At 56.1% G+C, this 23575-nt stretch overlaps 1 protein-coding gene across 2 annotated transcripts in view; it reads left to right on the forward strand.

Annotated features, from left to right (window-relative positions):
* The window catches only part of SPNS3 (SPNS lysolipid transporter 3, sphingosine-1-phosphate (putative)), a 62605-nt gene extending 39062 nt beyond the window's left edge, over positions 1-23543 (forward strand). Inside the window, exons 8-11 of one of the 2 annotated variants that reach the window (XM_074388380.1) lie at positions 2293-2358; positions 10477-10575; positions 10687-10858; positions 12363-23543. In XM_074388380.1, the coding sequence (XP_074244481.1) occupies positions 2293-2358; positions 10477-10575; positions 10687-10858; positions 12363-12451 (426 nt within the window). In that variant the 3' untranslated portion in view covers positions 12452-23543. Of the gene's footprint in view, positions 1-2292; positions 2359-10476; positions 10576-10686; positions 11470-12362 lie in introns of those variants that run through there. The other variant, XM_074388379.1, reaches the window with a different exon arrangement.
* The last annotated feature ends 32 nt before the right edge of the window (positions 23544-23575 follow it).

Genomic DNA, 23575 nt, shown 5'->3' on the forward strand with positions numbered 1-23575 from the left:
GTGGAGACCAGGATTTGGTGGCACGGTGCCAGCCTCCAGGTGTGTCTGAGACCTGGCATCCTTGGGCGGCTTCTTCAGCCTCAAAGGCCCCATTGTGGCTGCCCCCTCTGAGGGGTTCTATTTTGGGGGGGATCCACCCTGCCCCAGCTGGAGGAAGGAAAAGGTGTATTTCAGCATGTCCTATGGGTGTGGAGTGGCAGGGGAGAGTGAAACGGGGGCTGGCTGGGGGCGGGGTGCCTGGGCGCAGGGAGGGGAGGTCGCGGAGGCAGATGCTGGTGGTGTCGGGGGGTTGGGGGGGTGACAGTCCTGGTGGGGCAGGTGCAGGCGCCCGGAAGAAGTCGAAGGGGAGTGGGTGTCCGTCGGCCGGGCTTTCATGTGGCCCCAGGAGGCAGCTGGCAGACCCTGCTGGGCTGGAATGTGGACCTGAAGCTGCCTGGGCCCCGCCTGAGACCTATTTGCCAGTGACTTCCTGATTCTTACCCCTGTGGGTGCCGGGCCCCATGTCCCAGGCCTGAGGGACGCCCACTGTGCCCTCAGGGGCCTCTCAGTGTGGGTACCGGGGACCAGGCACTGCAGTCCCAGGGACTGGGTTGGACCAGGAGAGTGCTTGGGCTCCTTCGCGGGGTTCTGCTCTCCCTCCACCAGAGCTGGGCCACGTTCCCGCCCCGCCTGGCGTAGTGGGACATCCCAACCCCTTGCCTCCGCTCCTGTGGGTCCCCTGGTGGCGCGATCCCGTGGGTGTCCTGGACCCATCCGGATCTTGACTGTCCTTTCAGAGCTCTCCTCGGCACCACCTCTGCCTGGGGGCTCCCTGCCCATCTCGGCCTTTCCTCTGACTCCCCTGTGCTAGCGTCACCAGGCACTGTGGATGCTGGGAACCCCCCCGAGCTCCTCCCCAAAATGGCCTCTTCACCCTCACCCCCAAGCACAGTGGTGGGGGTGGGGCGCTCACCAGGACCTGGCTTGATGCGTGCCCTCCAGCCTGAGTTTCCTTGTCTGTGAAATGGGTGTAATGGCATCTGCCTGACGGGGCACCTGACCTGAGGGGTTAGACAGGGTCACGAGAAAGGACAGGGGTGGCCCTTCTGGTCCTCCACCCTGGGTGCTCCCTGGCCGCTGATCATTAGGTCTCTGGGTGCCTGAGCCTGGGCTGCCCTGGGCACAGCCCCGTGATCCAGGAATGACTAATTTCACCCCCCGCAATAAGCTCTTGGAAGCTTTGAGAAATGAGACTTTTTTCTCTCTCTCTTTCTTCTTGCTGCTTCATTAAACGCTTCTTGAGTGAGCGGAATGAGGATTGTCCTAATCCCTTGGCATGAGTTGAAGGCGGGGGTTCAGGGATTGTGGTAACCAAAGGACATTGGGAGCAGGGCTGGGGGTGGGCATTGGGCAGGGGCCGGAAGCCTTGCGTTCCAGGCAGTCTTTGCCCAGGGTCAACTCATGACCCCAGACAAGCGCTGCCCTTGACCAGGCTCAGTTTAACTGTACGCCTGACGGGTGTACCAGGCCTTGTCCACCTGCCTGTGCTGCTCCAGGGGGAGGGGGATGGCCTGGAGGGGGCTTTGGGGGGTGCCTGGGGCCGGGCAGGCTGGCTGGCACACAGTAGGTGCCTTAGCAGTGTACACAGACTTTTGGGGAAAACAGAAGAGGGGTGGGCAGGCTCCAGCAGTCTTTCGGTCTTTGTCCTCTGAAGTCTGTTTTTTTTTTTTTTTGAAGCAAAGTCTCGCTCTGTCCCCCAGGCTGGAGTGCAGTGGTGTGATCTTAGCTCACAGCCAGCCCTGCCTCTCGGGTTCAAGTGATTCTCGTGCCTCAGCTTCCTGAGTAGCTGGGACTACAGGTGTGAGATAGCACGCCCTGCTAATTTTTGTATTTTTAGTAGAGACAGGATTTCACCATGTTGGCCAGGCTGGTCTTGAACTCCTGATCTCAAGTGGTCCACCTGCCTCGGCCTCCCAAAGTGCTGGGATTACAAGGCACGAGCCACTGCGCCTCGCTTAAAGTCTGTTTTCTTACCTTAACAATGGCCTGGGAGGAGGCCTAGCTGTCTCCTAATGGCCCCAGTGGGGGACTCCGGGGGCTGGACACTCGCCAGTGGGTCCTAGCTCTGTCTACCCACCCTCAAGGCTGCTAAACCAGAAAAATAGTTCCAGGCCTTCCTCGCTCACGCCAGTAAGTCTCCATAATGCCTTTCTCTGTGGTGTCCCAGTCTCTCCTCTCCATGGGTGAGGAGCAGCAGGTGGGGCCTATGACTGGGGTCTGGGAATCCTCACCCAGGCCGCCCTCTGTCCACAGGTGTTCCTGGCCCTCGGCGAGCTGCTTCTATCCTGCAACTGGGCGGTGGCTGCTGACATCCTGTTGGTAGGTGTGGGAGTCGGGGTGGGGGCAGAGCTGGGGTAGCTGGGCTCCGTCCAGCTCAGGATTGGGCCTCTGCTGCTGAGCAGCTGGGGGCTGGCAGTGGTGTCAGAGACCGTGAGTCAGGGGATTGCAGCCGTCCACAGTTACCTCGGACCCAAGGCCTCTCTGACACTCGGCAACATCTTTGACCGTCATACCCGTTTTGCAGATGAACAAATGGAGGTTCAGAGAAGGCAGGTGCGTGGCCCAAAGTCACACAGCTCCAATGCAGGGTGCCAGGGCTGGAGGCGTTTTGACCCCCTGGGCTCCTTCCCTTTTTTTTTTTTTGACAGAGTTTCACTCTTTTTGCCCAGGCTGGAGGGCAATGGCCCAATCTCGGCTCACTGCAACCTCCACCTCCCGGGTTCAAGTGATTCTCCTGCTTCAGCCTCCCAGGTAGCCAAGACTATAGGCGCCCGCCACCACGCCCGGCTCATTTTGTATTTTTAGTAGAGATGGGGTTTCACCATGTGGTCAGGCTGGTCTTGAACTCCTGACCTCAGGTGATCTGCCGGGTTGGCTGGGATTACAGGCGTGAACTGCCATGCCTGGTCCCCCTCCCTCTTTCTGTAGCACACTGCTTCTCAGCAGGCAGGCTCCTTGGCCACTCTGGGGCGTGCAGCTTGGATGCTGTCCTTCAGGGCAATCAACACTGAGGCCATGGAGCCAGCCTGCCCCGACTTGTGTGTCACAGGCGGCCGTGCAAGGAGCAGCCTCGCCTAGAAGAGGCCTGATGCTGTCCTGATCAAATGATTGCCACATCCAGAGTCCCGCATGGTCCCCCACCCCCCAAGCCCCATGCTCTTCGTCCAGCCTCCTGCCTCCTCCTGGGAGGCATCAGGGAAGGACTTTGAATACCATGAAGGGCTGTGCTTTGCAGATAATGCAGGCCCCAGGCCTGTGAGTACCCTGAGAGCCTTCCTCCTGCCTCCTGGCAGCCTGGCACAGTCTGATGCTGGCCACAAGGGAACTGGACCAGACTGGCAGTAGGCTGAGATCGGTTCTGAGGGCAGTTCAATGTGGGGACACCAGCCTGGGTTCAGAAAACAGGCCTGGCTGCCAGCGCTGAGCCTGCCACTTATGAGCTGTGTGGCGTTAGGCAAGTGACTGTGTGTCTCTGAGCCTCGGTATCCCCTTGTGGAAAGCAGGGATGGTAATAGCACCTGCCTTAGGGACTGTCCTGAGGGTGAAATGAGATGATCCACGTGCCTGGCACAGAGAATGCGGGCTGGGGATTCTCACACGATCCCGAATTTTCCATTTTCTTATTTTCTATCTTCCAAAGAAATCGTGGTGTTCTAGAGTCTGAGTTTGACAGGGTTAGGGTGTGCATAGTCATTTAATCCGTCAACAAAGCCTACTTGAATCCTACTGTGGACAGCATGCTCACTCCCTGCCAAGATGTCCGCCCCTCCCGGCAGATCCTGTGGTCCCTCCCTATAGCACAGGCTCAGTGGGTGTGGAGAGGCCTGCCCCGTCTCTGGCTCCTGGCGGAGTGTATCAGCTTCGGGGCTGGCAGCTCTTCCTGCCCCTCCCTCCAGACAGCGGAGACTTGGGCTCCAGCCCAGAGTCAACCGCAGACCTGCTGCATGGCCCTGGCCTCAGTTTCCCCATCTATAAAAGGGGTAATTACTACCTGATCGGTAGGGTGAGCGAGGCGGCCCGCAGGAAGGCTCTCAGGAAGCGGGAAGCCATTGGCAAATGTTTTACTGGTGGGATTGTTGGATTTCAGGCTCAGGGAGAGTCACATCCCCCCAGCAGAGCTGGTCCTCTCTGAGGTGGTCCAGACAGAGCCGCACCTGCCCCGGCAGCTTCCCTGGCCCGCCCCCCGCCGCGCGGCTCCCTCTTCCACATGACAGCCCCACAGATATGTGAAGACTGCACCCTCGTTCCCCAGGTCCCCCGGCGCCTGCGTTTGTAAGAATGATTAACCTGGAGAGCCAGGCTCTTTGTGGAGTTGAAGAGGAGAATGTGTGCTGGCGGGGGGTGGGGAAGGAGAGTCACGGGCTGGCCCGCTCCAGTTTCACCCAGGTGGGGAGCTGCCCAGAGAGCCGGCTGGACAGGAGCCAGCCCACCTCAGGGCTCCCTGTGGTCCTTCCCTGGCTTGGGAGCCTCCAGCCCCAGCGCTCAGCAACATCTTTGACCCCAGCAGAGCCTCCTGCCCCCTCCCCTACCTTCCCACCTTCTGGAGCCCGGGGTCACAGATGCCTTTCTGCACGTGGGGGATCCGAGCCGAGCAATCCTTGCAGCCCCCTGCGGCTCAGTTCCTCCACATTGCTGCTTCCCTGTACAGGCAGGTGGTGGCGGAGGCTTCTGTGCCGTGGAGGGTCAGCTGCCAGCTTGGAGCAGGGCGAGGAGGGCGAGGGAGGGGAGGCAGGACCCCAAGGGTACATAATTCCCTTGAGGAGCTGAGCTGACAGGAGCGAAGGGCGTGGTAGCTGGGGTCGGCAGCAGATCCTGGGAAGCTGGTGTTGCTTTTCAAGAGGGGAGGCCAGAACAGCCTCCAGGGAGCAGGAGGAGACAGGGGCCCTGTTCGAGGGTGAGCAGGGGGTGGGCTCCAGCACGGAGGGGAGGATGCAGTCTTGAAGCAGAGCAGGGACAGGAAGTGTGTAGGGACAGGGAGGGTGTGGGGACAGGGCATGTGTGGGGACAGGGCCTGAGGCAGGAAGCAGAGGAAGGTGCCCTTGTTCCTGAGACAGGAGGTCGGCTTCACTTTCAGCAGGGGCCCAGGGAGGGAGGGACCTTGGAGGGTGTGTATGGGGTGGGGGCACAGGACGAGGGAGCAGGGAGCTGAGGGCTGGGCACGTGCAGGTGAACAGTTTTCGGCAGCCAGGAAAGCCACGAGGGGCTGATACGGAAACGAGTGGAGACTGCAGGTGTCTGGGAGGTTGGAGTCTGTGCATTGATCAGAGTGCAGAGGGCAGCAGACCCCAGGCTCGAGGACTCTGTGGCAGCCCATCTACTTTCGCTCCCAGCCTGGCTCCTAGGGAGCTGTGTGATCCTGGCCACGTGGCTGAACCTCTCTGGGTCTTGGTTTGCTCAGCTGTCCAATAGGTATCGTGGTGGTATCCACCAACGACACCCCAGGCTATAAGGATAGAATGAGCTCACAGCTGCGTCACCCAGATTGCTGAGCGGGCCTGTGGGCCCCACTGAATTCCAGATCGTTCCTTCCTCGGGACACTGGTCTCTTTGATGCCATCTCCACAATGGGGAGAATCCAGGTTCTTTCTGGAGAAGGGAACTCAGGGGCTCTCTGGTCCAGTGGCTTGAACAATCAGGTTTGACGGAGCCTGTTACCAACCCAGCTTCCAGGTCCCGGGTCCTCCACGTCTGATTCCGAGGGTCCGCGCTGGGGTCCAGGCACCTGCTTCTAATGAATTTCCCAAGTGACTCTGCCGCAGAATTCCTTAGGGCACACTTTGAGAACACTGGCCTGGCACCAAAGCTCCCCAGTCCATAAATGCTTTGCCAGACTCCAGCCGTCCCCTTGTTCACATACGCCTCCCTTGGGAGCTCATTCCCTCCACCTCAGGCAGACCCTGCCTCTCGGGCGGTGGGGTGGGGGGGGGGCTTTCTTTTTTTTCTTTTTTTTGAGACGGAGTCTTGCTCTGTTACCCAGGCTGGAGCGCAGTGGCGTGATCTCGGCTCACTACAACCTCCGCCTCCCGGGTTCAAGTGATTCTCCTGCCTCAGCCTCCAGAGAGGATGGGATTACAGGTGCCTGCCACTATGCCTGGCTAATGTTTGTATTTTTAGTAGAGATGGGGTTTCACTATGCTGGCTAGGCTGGTCTTGAACTCCCAATCTTAGGCGATCCGCCTGCCTCGGCCTCCCAAAGTGCTGGGATTACAGGTGTGAGCCACCGAACCCGGTTTTGGGGGGCTTCCTGTTGGTGAAAATGATTTGGCCCAGTCACAGCCAAGACCCACCTATGGCACCCCACATTGGCCTCGCTGGGCCGCAGAGGGCCCTGCTCCCTGGAGGCTGTGATCGTGTCCCCAGAACCCGCATCTCTCCAGGCAGAGCTCCTTGCCTCCCCTAACCTAGTCATGGGGTCTTCAGCTCCCTCCCAGCCCTGCTGTCTGTCCGGCCCCACTCAGGGTGGCCCAGAGCCAGCCCACCCCAACCCCCCAGTGTGAGGGCTACAGCAGAAGGGGAGCTCATTCTCTCTCTCTCTCAGGCCTGTCCTCTGGGGTCCTGGAATCCAGCCACAGGCTCATCTCCCACCCGTCAGCAGGCGTCCCCACACGTCCCCGGAGGGTTGTCACCTCTGCCTTCTCCCTCGGCCCCAGGTCTCCATGCTTCCCTGCTCAGTCTCTGCCCCCCAGGGGACTGTCAGCTCACTCGCCTGTCTCCCGTCTCGCCCTCCCAGGGGCGTCTGTGGGCGAGGGCTGACTCGGGGTCAGGAGGAAGGCTGCCAGGGAGTCTGTACCTGGTGGCTGCCGTTCCGTCTTTCTCCAAGTTCTTGGTTGGCTCTGGTTTTGCCCTGGGCTATAAAGGGAGCAGCTTTTCTAAGAAGAGAGAGCTAGAAACAGAGGTGTTTTTGTCTCAGAATAGAGTGAGCCTGGATTTTTGGGAACCCAAAGCCTCTTATTTCTGAAATTACCCCCTGGGCTCTCCGGCTTCTGCGGGGCCCACCCTTGGCTGCTGGCTGCATGGTGACAATAGGGTCTTAGAACAGGCTCGGGGAGACCCACTTCTCTCCGAGGCCCAGCAGGTTGGGGTTCCTGGGGGAGGAAGAAGGGGCCAGCCTGCCCGGACCTTACTGTGGTGGTCCAGGCAGCCCCAGCCTCCATGTGGACCTTTTTGGACATTCAGGCCCCTCCCTCCAGGAAGCCTCGCCTGTCTTTCCAGAGCCACCAGTGAGTAATCACATAATTATGGGGTGAGAAGGAAGTCCTCATGGAAGGTGCAAAGCTGTGGTCAGTTCCTTCTTAGGCCTGTTGGCAGATCCAGAGGATGGCGAGAGGTCCGGTTTCTCTCACCACCTGCACAGGGTGGCTCAGTGCCAGAGGCCCCAGGACCAGCCAGGCACCACAGTGACTCCCGCCACTCTGCCTGGCCCACCGCAAAACCCCCTGCCTCTGTCCCCTGGGATTCTGAATTCCAGAGATCATGTCCCTGGAATCCCCCTCCACACCTTTGCTTACACTGTCCTCTGCCTGGAATGCCTCTCCCCGTCTCTTTGCCAGTTACCGATTCCTCTGCCATCCATTTATAGGGCTGGCAATGAACCTATCCTCATCTTCCTCTTGCATATCTGAATGTTCTATTACAAATGTGTAAATATAAGGCTGGGTGCGGTGGCTCACGCCTGTAAGCCCAGCACAATGGGAGGCCGAGGTGGGTGGATCATGAGATCAGGAGTTCAAGACCATCCTGGCTAACATGGTGAAACCCCGTCTCTACTAAAAATACAAAAAATTAGCCTGGCGTGGTAGCAGGTGCCTGTAATCCCAGCTACTTGGGAGGCTGAGGCAGAAGAATTGCTTGAACCCGGGAAGTGGAGGTTGCAGTGAGCTAAGATTGCACCACTGCACTCCAGCCGGGGCGACAGAGTGAGACTCCGTCTAAAAAAAAAAAAAAACAACAAAAAAAAAACAGATGCATAAATATTGCTGGAAACACTGCTCCTCCTTGCCCGTTACAGCAGAGTGGTCAAAGGGCCAGGTACTGGAGGGAGAAGGCCTGGGAGCAACGTCAGCCATTATTTCAGGCTGGGTGACCTTGGGCAAGTCACCTGTGGAGGGTTTTCTCATCTGTAAAATGCAGGTGATCACCATATCCCCCTCATGGGTTGTTTAAGTTAATATAGAACATGCATGCATACAGGAAGCATTCAACAAATGTTGGCAATTATTATTATTTTATTATTATTGGGGTTTTGTTTTGAGACAGGATCTCACTGTCACTCAAGCTGGAGTGCAAAGGCACCATCTCAGCTCACTGCAACCTCCACCTCCCAGGTTCAACCCATTCTCCTGCCTCAGCCTCCCCAGTAGCTGGGATTATAGGCACATTCCACCACGCCCAGCTAATTTTTGTGTTTTTAGTAGAGACAGGATTTCACCATGTTGACCAGGTTGGTCTCGAACTCCTGACATCCAGTGACCCACCTGCCTCGGCCTCCCAAAGTGCTGTGATTTCAGGAGTGAGCCACCATGCTCAGCTAACATTGACTGTCATTGACTCGTGGCCTCAGATTACGGACACGGAGGTCTTGGGGATAAGGTTCCAGAGTGGGAAGCTTCCCTGTGGCTGTCCAGGTAGGTTCACGGTTCATGTGACCATGGGGTCTCTGCCTGAACCCCCTCCGCCTCCCTCCTTCTATCTCCTGCTGTAGCCCTGGGTTCTAACAGAGTCTCTCCTGGGAACAGTCTCCCAGATGGATTTACTTGACTTATTATTTATTTATTTTGTTGAGACAGAGTTTCGTCTTGTTGCCCAGGCTGGAGTGCAATGGCATGATCTTGGCTCACTGCAACCTCTGCCTCCCGGGTTCAAGTGATTGTCCTGCCTCAGCCTCCTGAGTAGCTGAGATTCCAGGCACACGCCACCATGTCCGGCTAATTTTTTGTAGTTTTAATAGAGAGAGGGTTTATTCATGTTGGTCAGGCTGGTCTCCAACTCCCCACCTCAGGTGATCTACCCGCCTTGGCCTCCCAAAGTGCTGGGATTACAGGTGTGAGCACCCCCCCGCGCCTGGCCGTACTTGACTTATGTGGTTGGCAAACTCTCAGCTAGTGCCCTCTGTGCCTGGTACCTTGCTGCACTCAGGGAACCCAAGAGAAATTAGGTTCTTTGCTGTGCACACACCATGGGGAATAAGGGGAGGTGGGCAGAGAAAGGGCCTCTCCCAGTTCTGGGCAACTGCGTTCAGTTAGGGCTGTGCATGGGGGCTGCAGGAGCTCTGGGGAGGTACCCAAACTCTGAGAGGGCTTCACAGAGGAGGTCACCCAAAGGTAAGTCCTAAATGACAAACAGAGGTGCTCCAGATGGACCAGAGAGTTGAAGGTGTGTCAGGCAGAAGGTGTGGCTGAGTTCAAGTGCCTGGGAGCATTCTGTCTCAGAGCGTATTTCAGTCTGATGTTCACGTGAAGCCTCCGGGTACTAGATGAATAATGATAACGCGTCAGACTCTCAAGACAGCCACTATTCTTAGCCCCATTTGGAGATGAGGGTGCTGAGGGAAGACAGGCGAAGCCGCTTGCTCAGAGTCACACAGCTGGCGAGTAAGGATCTGGATCAGAACCGGAGAGTCTGACTCCAGAGTTCTTTTTTTTTTTTTTTTTTTTTTTTTTTTGAGATGGGTTTTCACTCTTGTTGCACAGGCTGGAGTGCAATGGTGCAATCTCGGCTCACTGCAACCTCTGCCTCCCGGATTCAGGCAGTTCTCCTGCCTCAGCCTCCCGAGTAGCTGGGATTACAGGCATGTGCCACCAAGCCCAGTTAGTTTTGTATTTTTAGTAGAGACGGGGTTTCACCATGTTGCCCAGGCTGGTTTTGAACTCCTGACCTCAGTTGATCCATCTGCCTTAGCCTCCCAAAGTGCTAGGATTACAGGTGTGAGCCACCTTGGCCAGTCCAGAGTTCATTTTCTTAACACTTTCATCCTCTTCTGTGGAGTCACATGAGCTTCTCCACATAGGCTGCCTTTGGTGGCTGCCCTATGGACCTTGAGGTTCCTGAGAGGACTGAGCCCTCTGCACATGCAGACACCTGGCATGCACCCGCTCTTCACCCCACCCACCTGCGCTGCTGCGTCCTGGGCCCCTCAGCTGAGACACCTCACCCTGTCACTGCAGTCACAGCCCTGCCTGCTTCCTTCCCAGTTCAAGGGCAAAGTCTCAAGAGGGGTGGCCCTGATCAGGGCCTTGTCACCTCCATCCTGGGGCACTGGGAGACTTCCTATGGGCCTGATGTTCTGGGGTGGGACTTCAGGCCTTGGGGGTCGTCGACTCCCTCCCACCCCACTCACCTGAACGGACTTCACTCCTCTGGGCAGATCCTTGGCAGGTGGGGAGCAGGAGGTGACAGTGGCCTGACTTGGGGTGCCCCTGCTGTGCCTATGTTTTGCAGTCTGTGGTGGTGCCCAGGTGCCGGGGAACAGCAGAGGCGCTCCAGATCATGGTGGGCCACATCCTGGGAGACGCCGGCAGCCCCTATCTCATGGGACTTGTAAGACGCCTCTGCCTGTGTAGGGTGGGGAGGGTCTGGGGAGGCAGTGCCCTTGCCAAGGCCTGGGGGCCAGCCTCGAGGACCTGGCAGACCCTCCCTTCTCCTCCGCAGATCTCTAGTGCCCTGCGGGCCAGGCGTCCCGACACCTACCTGCAGCGCTTCCTCAGCCTGCAACAGAGCTTCCTGTGCTGCGCCTTCGTGATCGCCCTCGGGGGCGGCTGCTTCCTGCTGACTGCGCTGTACCTGGAGAGAGACCGGGCCCAGGCCTGGCAGCCTGGCACAGGTACCCCCACCTCTTGCACCAGCCCGGGCTCAGGGCTACACTTCCTAGGGGTGGGGGACAGCACTGGCCACCCCCTGAGCCCCTGGCCAGCTTGTTTGTTCATTCATTCAGAAATCTTAGTACACCCCTGCTACGTACCAGGCAAGGCTGCAGATGCTGGGCAGTGAAAGAATTGGGCCAAGTCCAGGCCCCTGTAGAAACTGACACTCTCGTTGGTGAAGGCAGACCAGAAACAGAAAAAGTAAAATACACAGCAGGATCAGGGTGATGAGTGCTACAGAGAGACATAAAGCGGGAAAGAGAGGAGAAAGAGGCTGGGCGAGGTGGCTCATGCCTGTAATCCCAGAATTTTGGGAGGCGGAGGCAGAGGCGGGTGAATCACCTGAGGTCAGGAGTTCAAGACCCACCTGGGCAACATGGTGAAACCCCGTGTCTACTAAAAATTCAGAAATTAGCTGAGTGTGGTGGCAGGCACCTGTAAACCCAACTACTCCGGAGGCTGAGGCAGGAGAGTCTGTTGAACCTGGGAGGTGGAGGCTACAGTGAGCCGAGATCGCGCTGCTGTACACCAGCCTGGCAACAGAGTGAGCCTCTGTCTCGAAAACAAAAAAAGGCTGTAATCCCAGCACTTTGGGAGTTCGAGGCAGGTGGATCACAAGGTCAGGAATGCAAGACCAACCTGGCCAAGATGGTGAAACCCTATCTTTACTAAAGATACAAATATTAGCTGGTCAAGGTGGTGCACGTCTGTAATCCCAGCTACTTGGGAGACTGAGGCAGGAGAACCTCTTGAACCCAGGGGGCGGAGGTTTCAGTGAGCTGAGATTGAGCCACTGCACTCCAGCCTGGGTGACAGAGTGAGACTCCATCTCGAAAAAATAAAATAAAATATAAAAAGGAAGGAGAGAGGGACAGGTGTGCACAGGTTGCAAGGGTCCCCGCCGTGCAGGCGACACTGCAGCAAAGATCTCGCGGCAGCGAGGGAGTGAGCCATTCAGCCCCCAGGGGAAGGCCCTCGGGCAGTGCAAAGGCCCTGCCGTGGGAGCGCACCTGATGTGTCTGAGGATCGGCAAGGAGGCCAGTGTCGCTGGAGCAGCGGCAGGAGGGACAGTGGTAGGGATGAGGGATAAGGGGCCAGAGCAGGGGTCCTTGTAAAGACCGTGGCTTTCACTCGGAGAGAGACGGGAGCTGCTGGGGGCTTCCAGGAGAGGAGCGCCGAGGTGGTCTGATGGATGCTGTGAAAGCATCACCCTGGTTGCCGTGTTGAGAACAGACGGGGGAGGGTCAGCGTTGAGGCCGAGAGGCAGAGCCGACTCAGACCCTCCAGGGGAGACTCGTGCCGAGACGAGGGCAGTGGCACTGAGGGTGATGAGAAGCGGGTGGATCTGGAATGCATTTTGAGAATGGGACAGGGAGGATTTCCGGACAGCCCGTGCTGAGCGCTGGCCTCAAAGCAAAGCACCTTCTGCATCCTCAGGCATGCTGGGCATCTTTCTTCCTGCAGGGACCCCAGACAGCAAGGATGTGGACAGCAAGGACCTGGAGAGACAAGCCCTGCTTTCTGGCACTGGGGCCTCCACAGAGGAGCCCTGAGGCGCCCGCCTGCACCCGCCCCGCCTGCACGCCTCCCGCCCGTCCCCATGGTAGCAATGCCTCCGTTCCTCTTTGGCTGTCCTCGGGGACTCCGGCTGAGGCGCATCTGCCACTTTTGCGTTCCCGGCTGGAGAGCTGGCAGGACCCCGTGGCTGGGCTGGGAATTGAGCTGTCAGCACCCTGCGTGGGAGGCCTGGGCCTGTGCCTGCGGCCCGGCTCACGGCTGCTCCGGCCTGGGGTCCTCAGCCTGGCTACTGTGGGGCCGGTACAAATCCCGTGGATTTCAGGCCCGTAGACAAGTGTGTTATTTACAGCCTCTCTTGCCTCTGCTGGAGGGGAAGCAGGAGACGATGGGATGGGCGGTCCAGACCAAGGGTGCAGGGCTGCCCCCAAAGTGGGGAAGCTGAGGGGGTGCTGGGCATGGGTCTCTAGGGGTCCTCACCCGGGACCTCCCACTCCAACCCAGCTTCTCCATTCTGCAAAGTCACGGGCGAGAGACACCCTCTGCATGACTCCACCCTTTGTTTGCTTGTTTTGTTTCATTTTTGAGATGGAGTTTCGCGCTTGTTGTCCAAGCTGGAGTGCAGTGGCGCGATCTCAGCTCACTGCAACCTCCACCTCCCGGTTTCAAGCGATTCTCCTGCCTCGGTCTCCCAAGTAGCTGGGATTACAGGTGCCCACCACCATGACTGGCTAAATTTTGTATTTTTAGTAGAGACAGGGTTTCACCGTGTTGGCCAGGCTGCTCTTGAATTCCTAACCCTCACCTCAGGTGATCTGCCCACCTTGGACTCCCAACGTGGTGGAATTATAGGCGGGAGCCACCATGCCAGGCCAACTCCACTCTTTGAACAAAATGTTGGGGGCTGAATCTCAGTCTTGAAGATGAGATTCCACTGGGCACTGGTGTGGGGATGTGGCTCTAAGTTCCAGGTGACCACACAAAGAAGCGCCCACACAGACATGGGCGCCCTGCCCCGAAACCCTGCTAAGGACTTGAGTGGTCGTGAAGGCATCTTACTGGCCTGCACATTCTGCATCCCCAGCCTTCCCTGGGCCCATACTCTGACCCTGGCACAGCCTGTGGGAAGGGCTGGCTCTGTGGGGCCCTCGCTTGCCGCTGGGTTCAGAGCAGCTGGGCTCAGCAGGCCCTGCAGGAGATCGACAGCTTCCAGGCGGGCAGCAGTGGGGAGGCTTGTTCTCATGTTCTTTCCGCCTCCCCTGGTGCCCAGCCAGGCGATCAGTTGCTCACTCACTGACGGCCACCTTCGCTGTGCCAGGCTGTGCCTGTCTCCCGGCAGCTGCGGGCAGAGCAGTGACTGAGACTCCTCCGCACCCCCTGACCCTGTCTTGCTCTGTCCCTGCCTTCTGTGGGGTGCCTCCCAGCCCCCACTGTTGGCCACAACAGGCCCCAGGAGCAGGGCTCTCCAGCTCAGCCCACACCTGCCCAGAGCCAACCCTCCCCGCAGGCTGGCTGGGCCCTTGACCGTGACTCAATGCTTTGAGCTCATGCAACAGGCGGCCTTTGAAGTTACAAGGAAAAAGATGTCTGAGGATATTTTGTTTTTCCTAAGAAGGAGGCAGCCAGGGTGGGAGCAGAGTGCCTCAGTCCCTCTCAGCGTTCACTGGCTGAGTGATCTCAGTGGCTCCTTGACCCCCTGAGAGCCACTGACTCCCTGGCTGGGTTTGAGAGGTGCGTTGATGTGGCTTTTTAGCCTGGTCCTCATGTGATTCGCACAGTCTGGGTCTAGACTCACAGAAGCCCAGCTCGAGGATCTTAACCTTCCTCCCAACAGCCCCAGGGAGGACCCCTGCGAGGCAAGGCTCCTAGAAAATGAGTGAACACGGGTCAGAACGCTCGGCTGGGCCTGGTGGCTCACACCTGTAACGCTGGCACTTTGGGAGGCAGAGGCAGATGTGTTGCTTGAGCTCAGGAGTTCGAGACCAGCCTGGGCAACATGGTGAAACCCCATCTCTACCAAAAATACAAAAACATAGCTGGGTGTGTTGGTGCACGGCTATGGTCCCAGATACTTGGGAGGCTGAGGTGGGAGGATCGCTTGATCCAGCGGGGGTGGGGCGGGGGGCAGGGTTTGTAGTGAAGAGAGATGGTTTCATTTTTGAGATGGAGTTTCGTGCTTGTTGTCCAAGCTGGAGTGCAGTGGCGCGATCTCAGCTCACTGCAACCTCCACCTCCCGGTTTCAAGCGATTCTCCTGCCTCGGTGACACAGTGAGACTTCATCTCAAAAACAAAAAACAAAACAAAAAGAAAACACCAGCCGCCACCTCCCCCACCCAGCATCCAGTAGAGGAAAAGCAGAAACCCCGTTTGTGCCAACTCTACAAACATGCATTGGTATCAGCGGGTGCCCCTCCGGATGTCCAGCAGCGAATCAAACTGCAGCCCTGCCCATGGATCTCATAGCCCATGGTGGGACAGGCAAGTGTGGCACACCTGTGTGAAGACTAAGGGCTTCCGTGCCCCAGAAGCCTTAAAGGAGGTGGTGTTGGATTTGGTAACTAGGTGTGGGGGAAGGGAATTCTAAGTGGGGGGAAGATGTGTTCTCTTTTTTAAGGCAGGGTTTCACCATGTTGGTCAGGCTGGTCTTGAACTCCCAACCTCAGGTGATCTGCCCGCCTTGGCCTCCAAGGTGCTTGAATTACAGGTGTGAGCCACTACGCCCAGCCTAAGATGTGTTCTCTTTACCAGACTCCATTCTAGCCCAGGTGGCTGGGCTCTCCCAGGCTGGCATTGTAACCTCCGCCCACCAGCACTGGCCCCAAAGAGGCAGGAGGTGGGAGTCTGGGTTGGCTGTAGAGGAGAGAGTATCGTATCCACTGAGGGCCGAGCAGAAGATATGCAATGAATCATGGAGGGGTGTGGTGCGGCCAGAGAGGAGGGTGCGTGTGTCGCTGAGTGGGGAGAGGAGGTGAGAGAGGCCGTCTGGGATCAGAGGGGCTTCAGGTGCAGGCAGAGAAGCTGGGCTCTAATCCTGTGATCCAGGGTAGTTCCTTATGACTCAAGTGCATTCTGTTGTTTGGGTTGCTGGGCAGGGCAAGGTGGAGCTCCCAGGGCTGAGCCACACGAGACGCCCGGTCGGGAGTGGATACGATGCTACTGTCTGAAGGGCTTTGGGGCAGAGTGGGAGCTCTGGGACTAGTGGACACTGTGAGTGATGGGGACCAATATCTCCTCTGCAGCCAACCCAGACTCTCACCTTCTGCCTCTTTGGGGCCAATGCTGGTGGGCGGAGGTTACGATGCCAGCCTGGGAGTGCCCAGCCACTCGGGCTAGAGTGGAGTCTGGTAAAGAGAACACATCTTCCCCGCCTAAGGGCACTTGGGTAATCCCAGCCACTGATACTCTGGACTCATTTGTTGGGAATGTCAACAGGAGGAAAAATGCCGCTCAGCAGGACGAGTTCTGAAGCCTGACCTGGCTCTCTCCATGTGTTCATTGCTCTTTCCAGACACACGCTGCCTTCCAGCTCTAGGTGTTATCCTGGAATGCAGGTGTGAGTGTCTGTGTGCATGTACGTGTACCTGTGTGTGCTTGTGGGGACATTGGTATAAGCTTTTTTTTTTTTTTTTTTTTTTTGAGATGAATATTTGCTCTTGTTGCCCAGGCTGGAGTGGAATGGCGTGATGGCTCACTGCAACCTCTGCCTCACAGTTTCAAAAGATTCTCATGCCTTAGCCTCTCGAGTAGCTGGGATTACACTGCCACACCCAGCTAATTGTTTGTATCTTTTATTTTTCTCTGTCACCCAGGCTGGAGTGTAGTTGTGCGATCTTGGCTCACTGCAACCTTTGTCTCCTGGGTTCAAGGGATTCTGCTGCCTCAGCCTCCTGAGTAGCTGGGACTACAGGCGTGTGCCACCATGCCCGGCTAATTTTTTGTTATTTTTACTAGAGACGAGGTTTCACCATGTTACCCAGGATGGTCTTGATCTCCTGACCTCATGATCCACCCATCTGTCGCCTAAAGTGCTGGGATTACAGGTGTGTGCCATCGCACCTGGCCCAATTTTTTGTATTTTTAGTAGAGACAGGGTTTTCCCATGTTGACCAGTCTCCAACTCTTCAGCTCAGGCAATCCACCTGCCTCAGACTCCCAAAGTACTAGAATTACAGGTGTGAGCCACCGTGCCTGGCCTAAAATCTCTTTTTCTACTTTGTCCTGAAGGTTGAGGGTTTGAACCCGTGTATCTGGATTCTCGCATCCTAACCCCTGGCTTGTTCCTCTGCAGCACCAAATATTGGTCTGTTTCATTCCCTGAAGTGTTTAACTTTCCTCTGTGCCTCGGTGGGTTTGGGTGGTTGTTTAATGCAGCCTCTACAGACAAAGCTGGCAGCAGGCAGCCAGAGGTTCCGGGAGTCATGCTTTATCTCAACACAGAGAGGTGTGTGGCTGTTTCTGCTCCTGTGTGAGCATATCAGTTTGTGTTGTGGGGTTGTATGTGACAGAAGCAGACTGACTACCTTAACTAGGCAAAACTCTATTGAAAGCATCTTAGGAACTCATAGAATTGATGAGAAGTTTGGAGATTCAGGAGCCTTGGTTCCTAGGCCATATTATTTTGGGGTCTGTGCCAGAACTCTAGACCTTTTATCCCTGTTCTTTTGCCACCCTCCTCAAGATTTAAAGCCCTGGGCAAGAGAGTCCAGTTGGGCTAGCTTGGCTCCTACACCCATGCCTTGGTTTGTAGACCCATTAAGACCAGGCAACTAGGGTGCTTTTGGAAGGGGAAGGAAGTCTGAGCACCAAAACCAAAGAGGAATTAAAGAAAACGAGATGCCAGGCTGGGCACGGAGGCTCACGTCTGTAATCCTAGCACTTCGGGAGGCCAAGGCGGAGGGGATCACCTGAGGTCAGCAGTTCGAGACCAGCCTGGCCAACATGGAGAAACCCCTTCTCTACTAAAAATACAAAAATTAGCCGGGTGGCATGTGCCTGTAATCCCAGCTAGTTGGGAGGCTGAGGCAGGAGAATTCCTTGAACCCAGGAGGCGGGGGTTGCAGTGAGCTGAGATCGCGCCATTGCACTCCAGCCTGGGCAACAAGAGCAAAACTCTGTCTCAAAATAAAAATAAAAATAAAAATAGACAAGAAAGAAAACAAGATGGTAGAAAACATAAACAAAGGTAGCATCCACTACAATATCTTGGGCGGCCCCTGGCCGTCTCTGAGACGCAGCCTCTCCGTGGGCTGGGGAAGAGGCTGGACTCGATGACCCTCAATGGCAACTTTATTTCTGAGTCTGAATCCATGATGAGAAGAGACTGGAGCTTCTATAATTTAGAAAGTGTTAAAAATGTTCTAATGACAGAACAGGAACTTCTGTGTTAGTGAGGACTCAGAGCCATCTGTTCTGATCAGGAGAGAGCGGCAGAGACGAAGCATTCCGAGCAGAGGCAGGCTTGGGCTGGGGGAGGGAAGGGAGGCCGCAACGAGTCCTCAGCTTGGTGACAGCAAGAGCAGAGAGGAGGTGCCTTCTCCCCACCGTGGGTGGTGACCTGTGGGGAAGGCTAATCAAAGGGTGGAGGCAAACGGCAGGTGGAAGCTAATGGAGGGTGGAGTCATATCAGGAAGAAAATGTCTCTTCCAGAGAGACCAGGAGAGGAATCAACTCGTTTCTGAGTCACTCAGAGCAACAGACACATGATGCAAATTAATACACATTTCCTGGGCACCTGCTAAATGTCATTTACTCATTCAGTCGACAAACAGTCTTTAAGCACCTCCTCTGTACTGGCTCACGGAGATGAATCAGAAAGGGTATGGGCCCTCGAGGCTCACCGTCTGTTGGTGAAGGGTGGGGAACGGACTCTTGTACAGACAAAATCAGCATGGTGTTGGTGTGATGGAAGGATACACAGGTTGCTCAATAGCCCAGAGGAGGAAATGATTGTTCAGGTGGGTCAAGGAAGGCTTCCTGGAGGAAGCTGTTTCTGTGCTGGGTTCCTGAAGGACAAGTGGGAAGGATGAGTGAGTAGCTGGCACAGGCAGAGCATGCCTCAGTCAGGGTCGGGTGGGGGTGAGGGTGGGGTCGCGTTCGGGATGCTCTCCGTGGTCCTGAATCATCATTGTGTTAGTGGGACAAGGGCTTTTCTGTTGAGGGGCGGACGGCGGCTATAGACAAGTGCCCCATTTCTTGCGCCTCCCCCAGGCTCCAGGAAGTATTATAACTGTGAGTTCAGGGAGCTCCATGTTCAGTGTGGCAGAGGGTAATTTTGAGAGATGGGTCACAGGACCTGAAGCTGGAGACAGTCATGGGTTGTGAAAGGTTGTGAAGGCCCTTAGAGATCCTTAAGGAAATTAGATATTTTTAACCCTATAGTCAGTGAAGAGCCTTAGAAAGGTTTTGTTCAAGGTAATGATGAGGTCCTTTGTGTGATTCAGAAAGTGACTGGAAAGCAATGTGGAGGAACGACTGAAGGGCCAGCCCGGCGCGGTGGCTCACGCCTGTAATCCCAGCACTTTGGGAGGCCAAGGTGGGTGGATCACTTGAGGCCAGGAGTTCAAGACCAGCCTGGTCAACATGGTGAAACCCCATCTCTACTAGAAATACAAAATTTAGCTGGGCATAGTGGTGTGCACCTGTAATCCCAGCTACGCGGGAGGCTGAGGCAGGAGAATTGCTTGAACCTGGGAGGCGGTGTTTGCAGTGAGCGGAAATCACGCCATCACACTCCAGCCTGGGCAACAGAGCAGGAGGACACTGTCTCAAAAATAAAAAGACTGGAGGGGGATGTGAGAGCAAGGGTCCGGGTGAGACATAGAGAGGTCTGAGCTAAGCCAGAGGGCAGAGCGGGCAGTGTGGACATGGGGAGAAGTGAAAGAGAAGAAATGGAAAGGCCTTAGATGTGGGTGTTGAGTAAGAGGAGCCCCAGTGGCCCCCAGGCTTCCTGCTTAGCGACAGTGTGGACGATGATGCTTTTTGCCAAAAGACGAATGATACCAGAGTGGGAGCAGGTTGGGGCAGAGATGACTAGTTCAGTTTCAAATGTGTTGAGCCCAAGGTGCCCATGGGATATCTGGGCATGGGGAGGGGAATGTGTAGGGACCACACATAGATCTACTGTTTGGAGATGGGGCCCTGAATAGAGATGGAGGTTGGGGTGTTGGGGTCACATGGATGATGATTGAAAGTTTAGGCTATGGCTGGGCATGGTGGCTCCTGCCTCTCATCCCAGCATTTTGGCAGGCTGAGGTGGGAGCACTTGAGCCCCAGAGTTTGAGACCAGCCTGGTCAACATAGTGAAACTCTTTTGCTAAAAACAAACAAACAAACAAACAAACAAAAACAAACAAACAAAACCTGGATGTGATGGTGCATGCTTGTAGTCCCAGCCACTTGGGAAGCTGAAGTGCGGACCCTCAGGAGAGGAAGCCCCTTCCTCCCCTTCCCCCCGCCCGTGACGGAGTCTTGCTCTGTCACCCAGGCTGGAGTGCAGTGAGGTGATCTCAGCTCACTGCAACCTCTGTCTCCTTGGTTCAAGCGATTCTCTTCCTGAGTAGCTGGGATTATAGGCGTGTGCCACCACGCCCAGCTAGTTTTTGTATTTTTAGTAGAGATGGGGTTTCTCCATGTTAGCCAGGCTGATCTTGAACTCCTGACCTCAAGTCATCTGCCTGCCTTGGCCTCCCAAAGTGCTGGGATTACAGGCGTAATCCAGGAGCCAATCTGGGAGCCACTGAGCCTGGCCTCAAGAAGCCCCTTCTTAAGGAGGATGCCTTGAGCCCAAGAGTTCAAGGTTACCACTGCATTCCAGCCTGGGTGACACAGAGACCCTGCCTCTTTTTTTTTTTGTGTGTGTGTGTGTGTGTGTGTGAGACAGAGTTTCACTTTTGTCACCCAGGCTGGAGCGATCTTGGCTCACTGCAACCTCCTGCTTCTGGGTTCAACTGATTCTCCTGCCTCAGCCTCCTGAGTAGCTGGGATTACAGGTACCTACCACCACGCCCAGCTAATTTTTGTATTTTTAGTAGAGATGGGGTTTCACCACGCTGGCCAGGCTGGTGTTGAGCTGCAGACCTTAGGTGAGCTGCCCACCTCAGCCTCCCAAAGTGCTGGGATTACAGGAGTGAGCCACCTGGCGAGAACCTGCCTCTTAAAAAAAAAGTAAAGTTCAGGCCTAGGTGAGAGGCTGCCAAGGCAGAAGCTGCTAAGGGAGGAGGGAAGCCACCAAGGCCTGAGCCCTGGAGACAGCCCCATGCAGGAGGATGGGCAGGGGGCAGACGGACTGAGCTCCCAATTGCCAGCTGTGGAGGAGCGAGCACATTCTAGGCCAGTATTTCTCAGTGTGTGCTCTGCCGAGCTCTAGTCTTACAAGACGTTCTGTGGTCACACACACCTAGGAACATGGCATTGTATATTTCCCTCTGGGAGACTTGAGTGTCCATTCTCAAAGTCAAGGCTGTGAAAAGTCCCTGAGCAAGGAAACCTGCTTTTCTGTGTTTATCCCACTACTGCCTGAATATACCTGCCCTTTGAATAATGGTCATGAATGTCCTGTGCCCCATTTTTTTCTTTTTTTGGGTGTGTGTTCTTTTCTTTTTCCCCCCATTTATTTTTGGTTTTTCTGGTTTGTTTTGTTTTTAATTTCTGTTGTTGTTTTGTTTTCAAGACAGAGCATCGCTCTGTCACCCAGGGTGGAGTACACTGGCATGATCTCAGCTCACTGCAACCTCTGCCTCCCAAGTTCAAGCAATTCTCCTGCCTCGGCCTCCTGAGCAGCTGGGATTACACGTGCATGTCACCATGCCCAGATAATTTTTATATTTTTAGTAGAGACAGGGTTTCATCATCTTGGCCAGGCTGGTCTCGAACTCCCACTCAAGTGATCTACCCACCTCGGCCTCCCTGAGTGCTGGGATTACAGGCATGAACCAATGCACCTGGCTCCCATTTGATTTTGAAGCTGTGTTCTAGATCTAATAGATGAATCTCAGAAGGTCCTTCAGCTATGGAGTTCAGCCTCCTGTTATGCCGCTGAGGAACCAGTGTCTCTCAGAGGCTGAGGGCAGTGAGTGGGAGAGTGAAGGAAGTGCTGGATTAGAGGGTGGACACACCTGGTTTGAGTCCATGTGCCATCATTTACCAGGTGCGCGACCTTGGGCAAATCACTTCTATTCCCTGGGCCTCAGTTTCCTATTGGTGACATGGAGGAAAGAACCCTACCAGTCTTATGTCTGACCGTCCCAGGATACTGCCAGAGCTTCTCAGAAGGCTGTGGGGATTTGCCCAGGGCTGCACAACCAGAAAGGGCTTCTTGTCCTCCCTGTTGCTCTGCCCTTGGTGGCCCCCTCTCCCACACAAGGACCTATCCCCTAGAGACTGCCTTAGAGCTGAAACCCCAGTAAAACACAGTGGGAACAGCTGGCTTGCTTGGTGGCAGCTGAGAGGTCCCCAGGTTTGAAAGGCTCACAATGCCACCCTCTTCCCCTGCTCTGGGACCTTCCCAGTGGTGAAAAGGGAAGGCAGTAGACAGAATGCACCCCTTTCTGTCAAGGCCAAAAGTGTCCCCCCTGGAGGGGACCGTGGGGTTGCATCTAGAGCTGTGGTTGTGCCTTTCACCACCAAACACAGTTCCAGCGCTGGGCAGCCTCCCACAGCTGCGCTTTGTCCACCTGCTGGCACCATCACACACTTCTGAGGATCATTGTGGGGGCCAGGTTCTAGCCTCACGGAGTGCCTAGCTCTGTCCTTGCTTGCTAATCACCTGTCATGCCAGGCCACCCAGGGGAACCCACCCGCATCCACCTTTGCAGGCCTGAGCTCAGCAAGCTGGAAAGAGGCAGCCGGCAACTTTCAGAATGAAATCTGTTTTCCTAACCCTCCCGTCACAGCCATTCAGACCCAGCACGCTGAAGCATATTTTTAGTCACTTTGCAGAATTTAAAATACACCTCGAAGGCGCCAAGAAACACCAGCTTGGGGATTAACTCTGCTCACAAGAGACAGTGGAGGGGGTGCCTCGTGCTGCGTCACCCGTTGGCTATGCCATGACTCACTGTGCCCGCCAGCTTCATGAGATGCACCTGCTCATGGACGTGGGGTCTGGAGAAGCGTGCATCAGGGAATGAGCTTCAGCCTGGCCACAGACTGGCTGCCTGTTCTACTGGGTCATGTCCATGCCCTGGGGCTTGTCTGTGAAACACAGGGAATAATTAACTGGATTCTGAAGGTCCGTCCAGTTCTAACATTCTGTCCTCTGCATTTTGTTTGTACAGGATTTTAATTTCAATGAAAGCCCCAAACAGGTGAATGGGGGAGGGAAGGGGGGGATTGTCACAGATCCAGAGCACCTCTGAGGAGGGATGTAACCGTGATGGCAGTCAGGAACACAGAAGCTCCCCAACCACTCTCCATAGGAGGCAGAACCCCCCAAACCCGCCCCACCAAGGGGAAGTGACTGAATCCCATCCTGCCATCTGCCCCCAGATACAGAAACGGAAACCCAGAAAGAGTGGGTGTCTTGTTCAGGGTCATGCCACACACCAGGGCAGAGCTGAGCTAGGACCCAGCCTCCCATCTGCCACTGAGGGCTTCGTACACTGGCACGCACCCGGAAGTCTGAAGCTTGGAGATGGGTCCCTCAGGAGAGAAGAGCCCCTTCTGAATATCCTGTTTCTGTTGGGCCCCAATCAGAGCCCTGGCTCCCCCTGCCATGGGCTACCGGCCACTCTGTGGGGCAAGGGTAGGGCCCCACTGTCCCCACAGGAATGGGCCCGGGGTAGATTGGGGCTGGATCTGGGTTGTCCTGGGGAGGTAGGCGACGCAGCCCACCATGCCTGGTGGAGGTCGAGGTTCTGGGCCCTCCCTCCACTGTTTAAATCAGGGCGTGTGTGTATGGGAGGAGCCGCCCGCTCTCCAACAGGCGCCCTTGACTTCAGCCATCTGAGACCCTTCCATCCAGTTCGCCCTAATACGCTCAAGCCCACAGCCCTCTCCCAGCGCCTCGGCTGGGAGTCCACGCCCGAGGCAGGGGTTGGGTGGAGAGTCCTGAGTAGGTGCTGGGAGCCACCACCAGTACCCGGCTCCCAGCTCCGCAGCCAGAACAAACCCTCTCCCGCTCCCTGCGGGCGTTCGCGGCCCTGAGGCCCCAGGGTGACTGCGC

This window comes from Saimiri boliviensis, chromosome 17 (genome assembly GCF_048565385.1).
Source record: "Saimiri boliviensis isolate mSaiBol1 chromosome 17, mSaiBol1.pri, whole genome shotgun sequence".
In the NCBI taxonomy this organism is placed as follows: Eukaryota; Metazoa; Chordata; class Mammalia; order Primates; family Cebidae; genus Saimiri; species Saimiri boliviensis.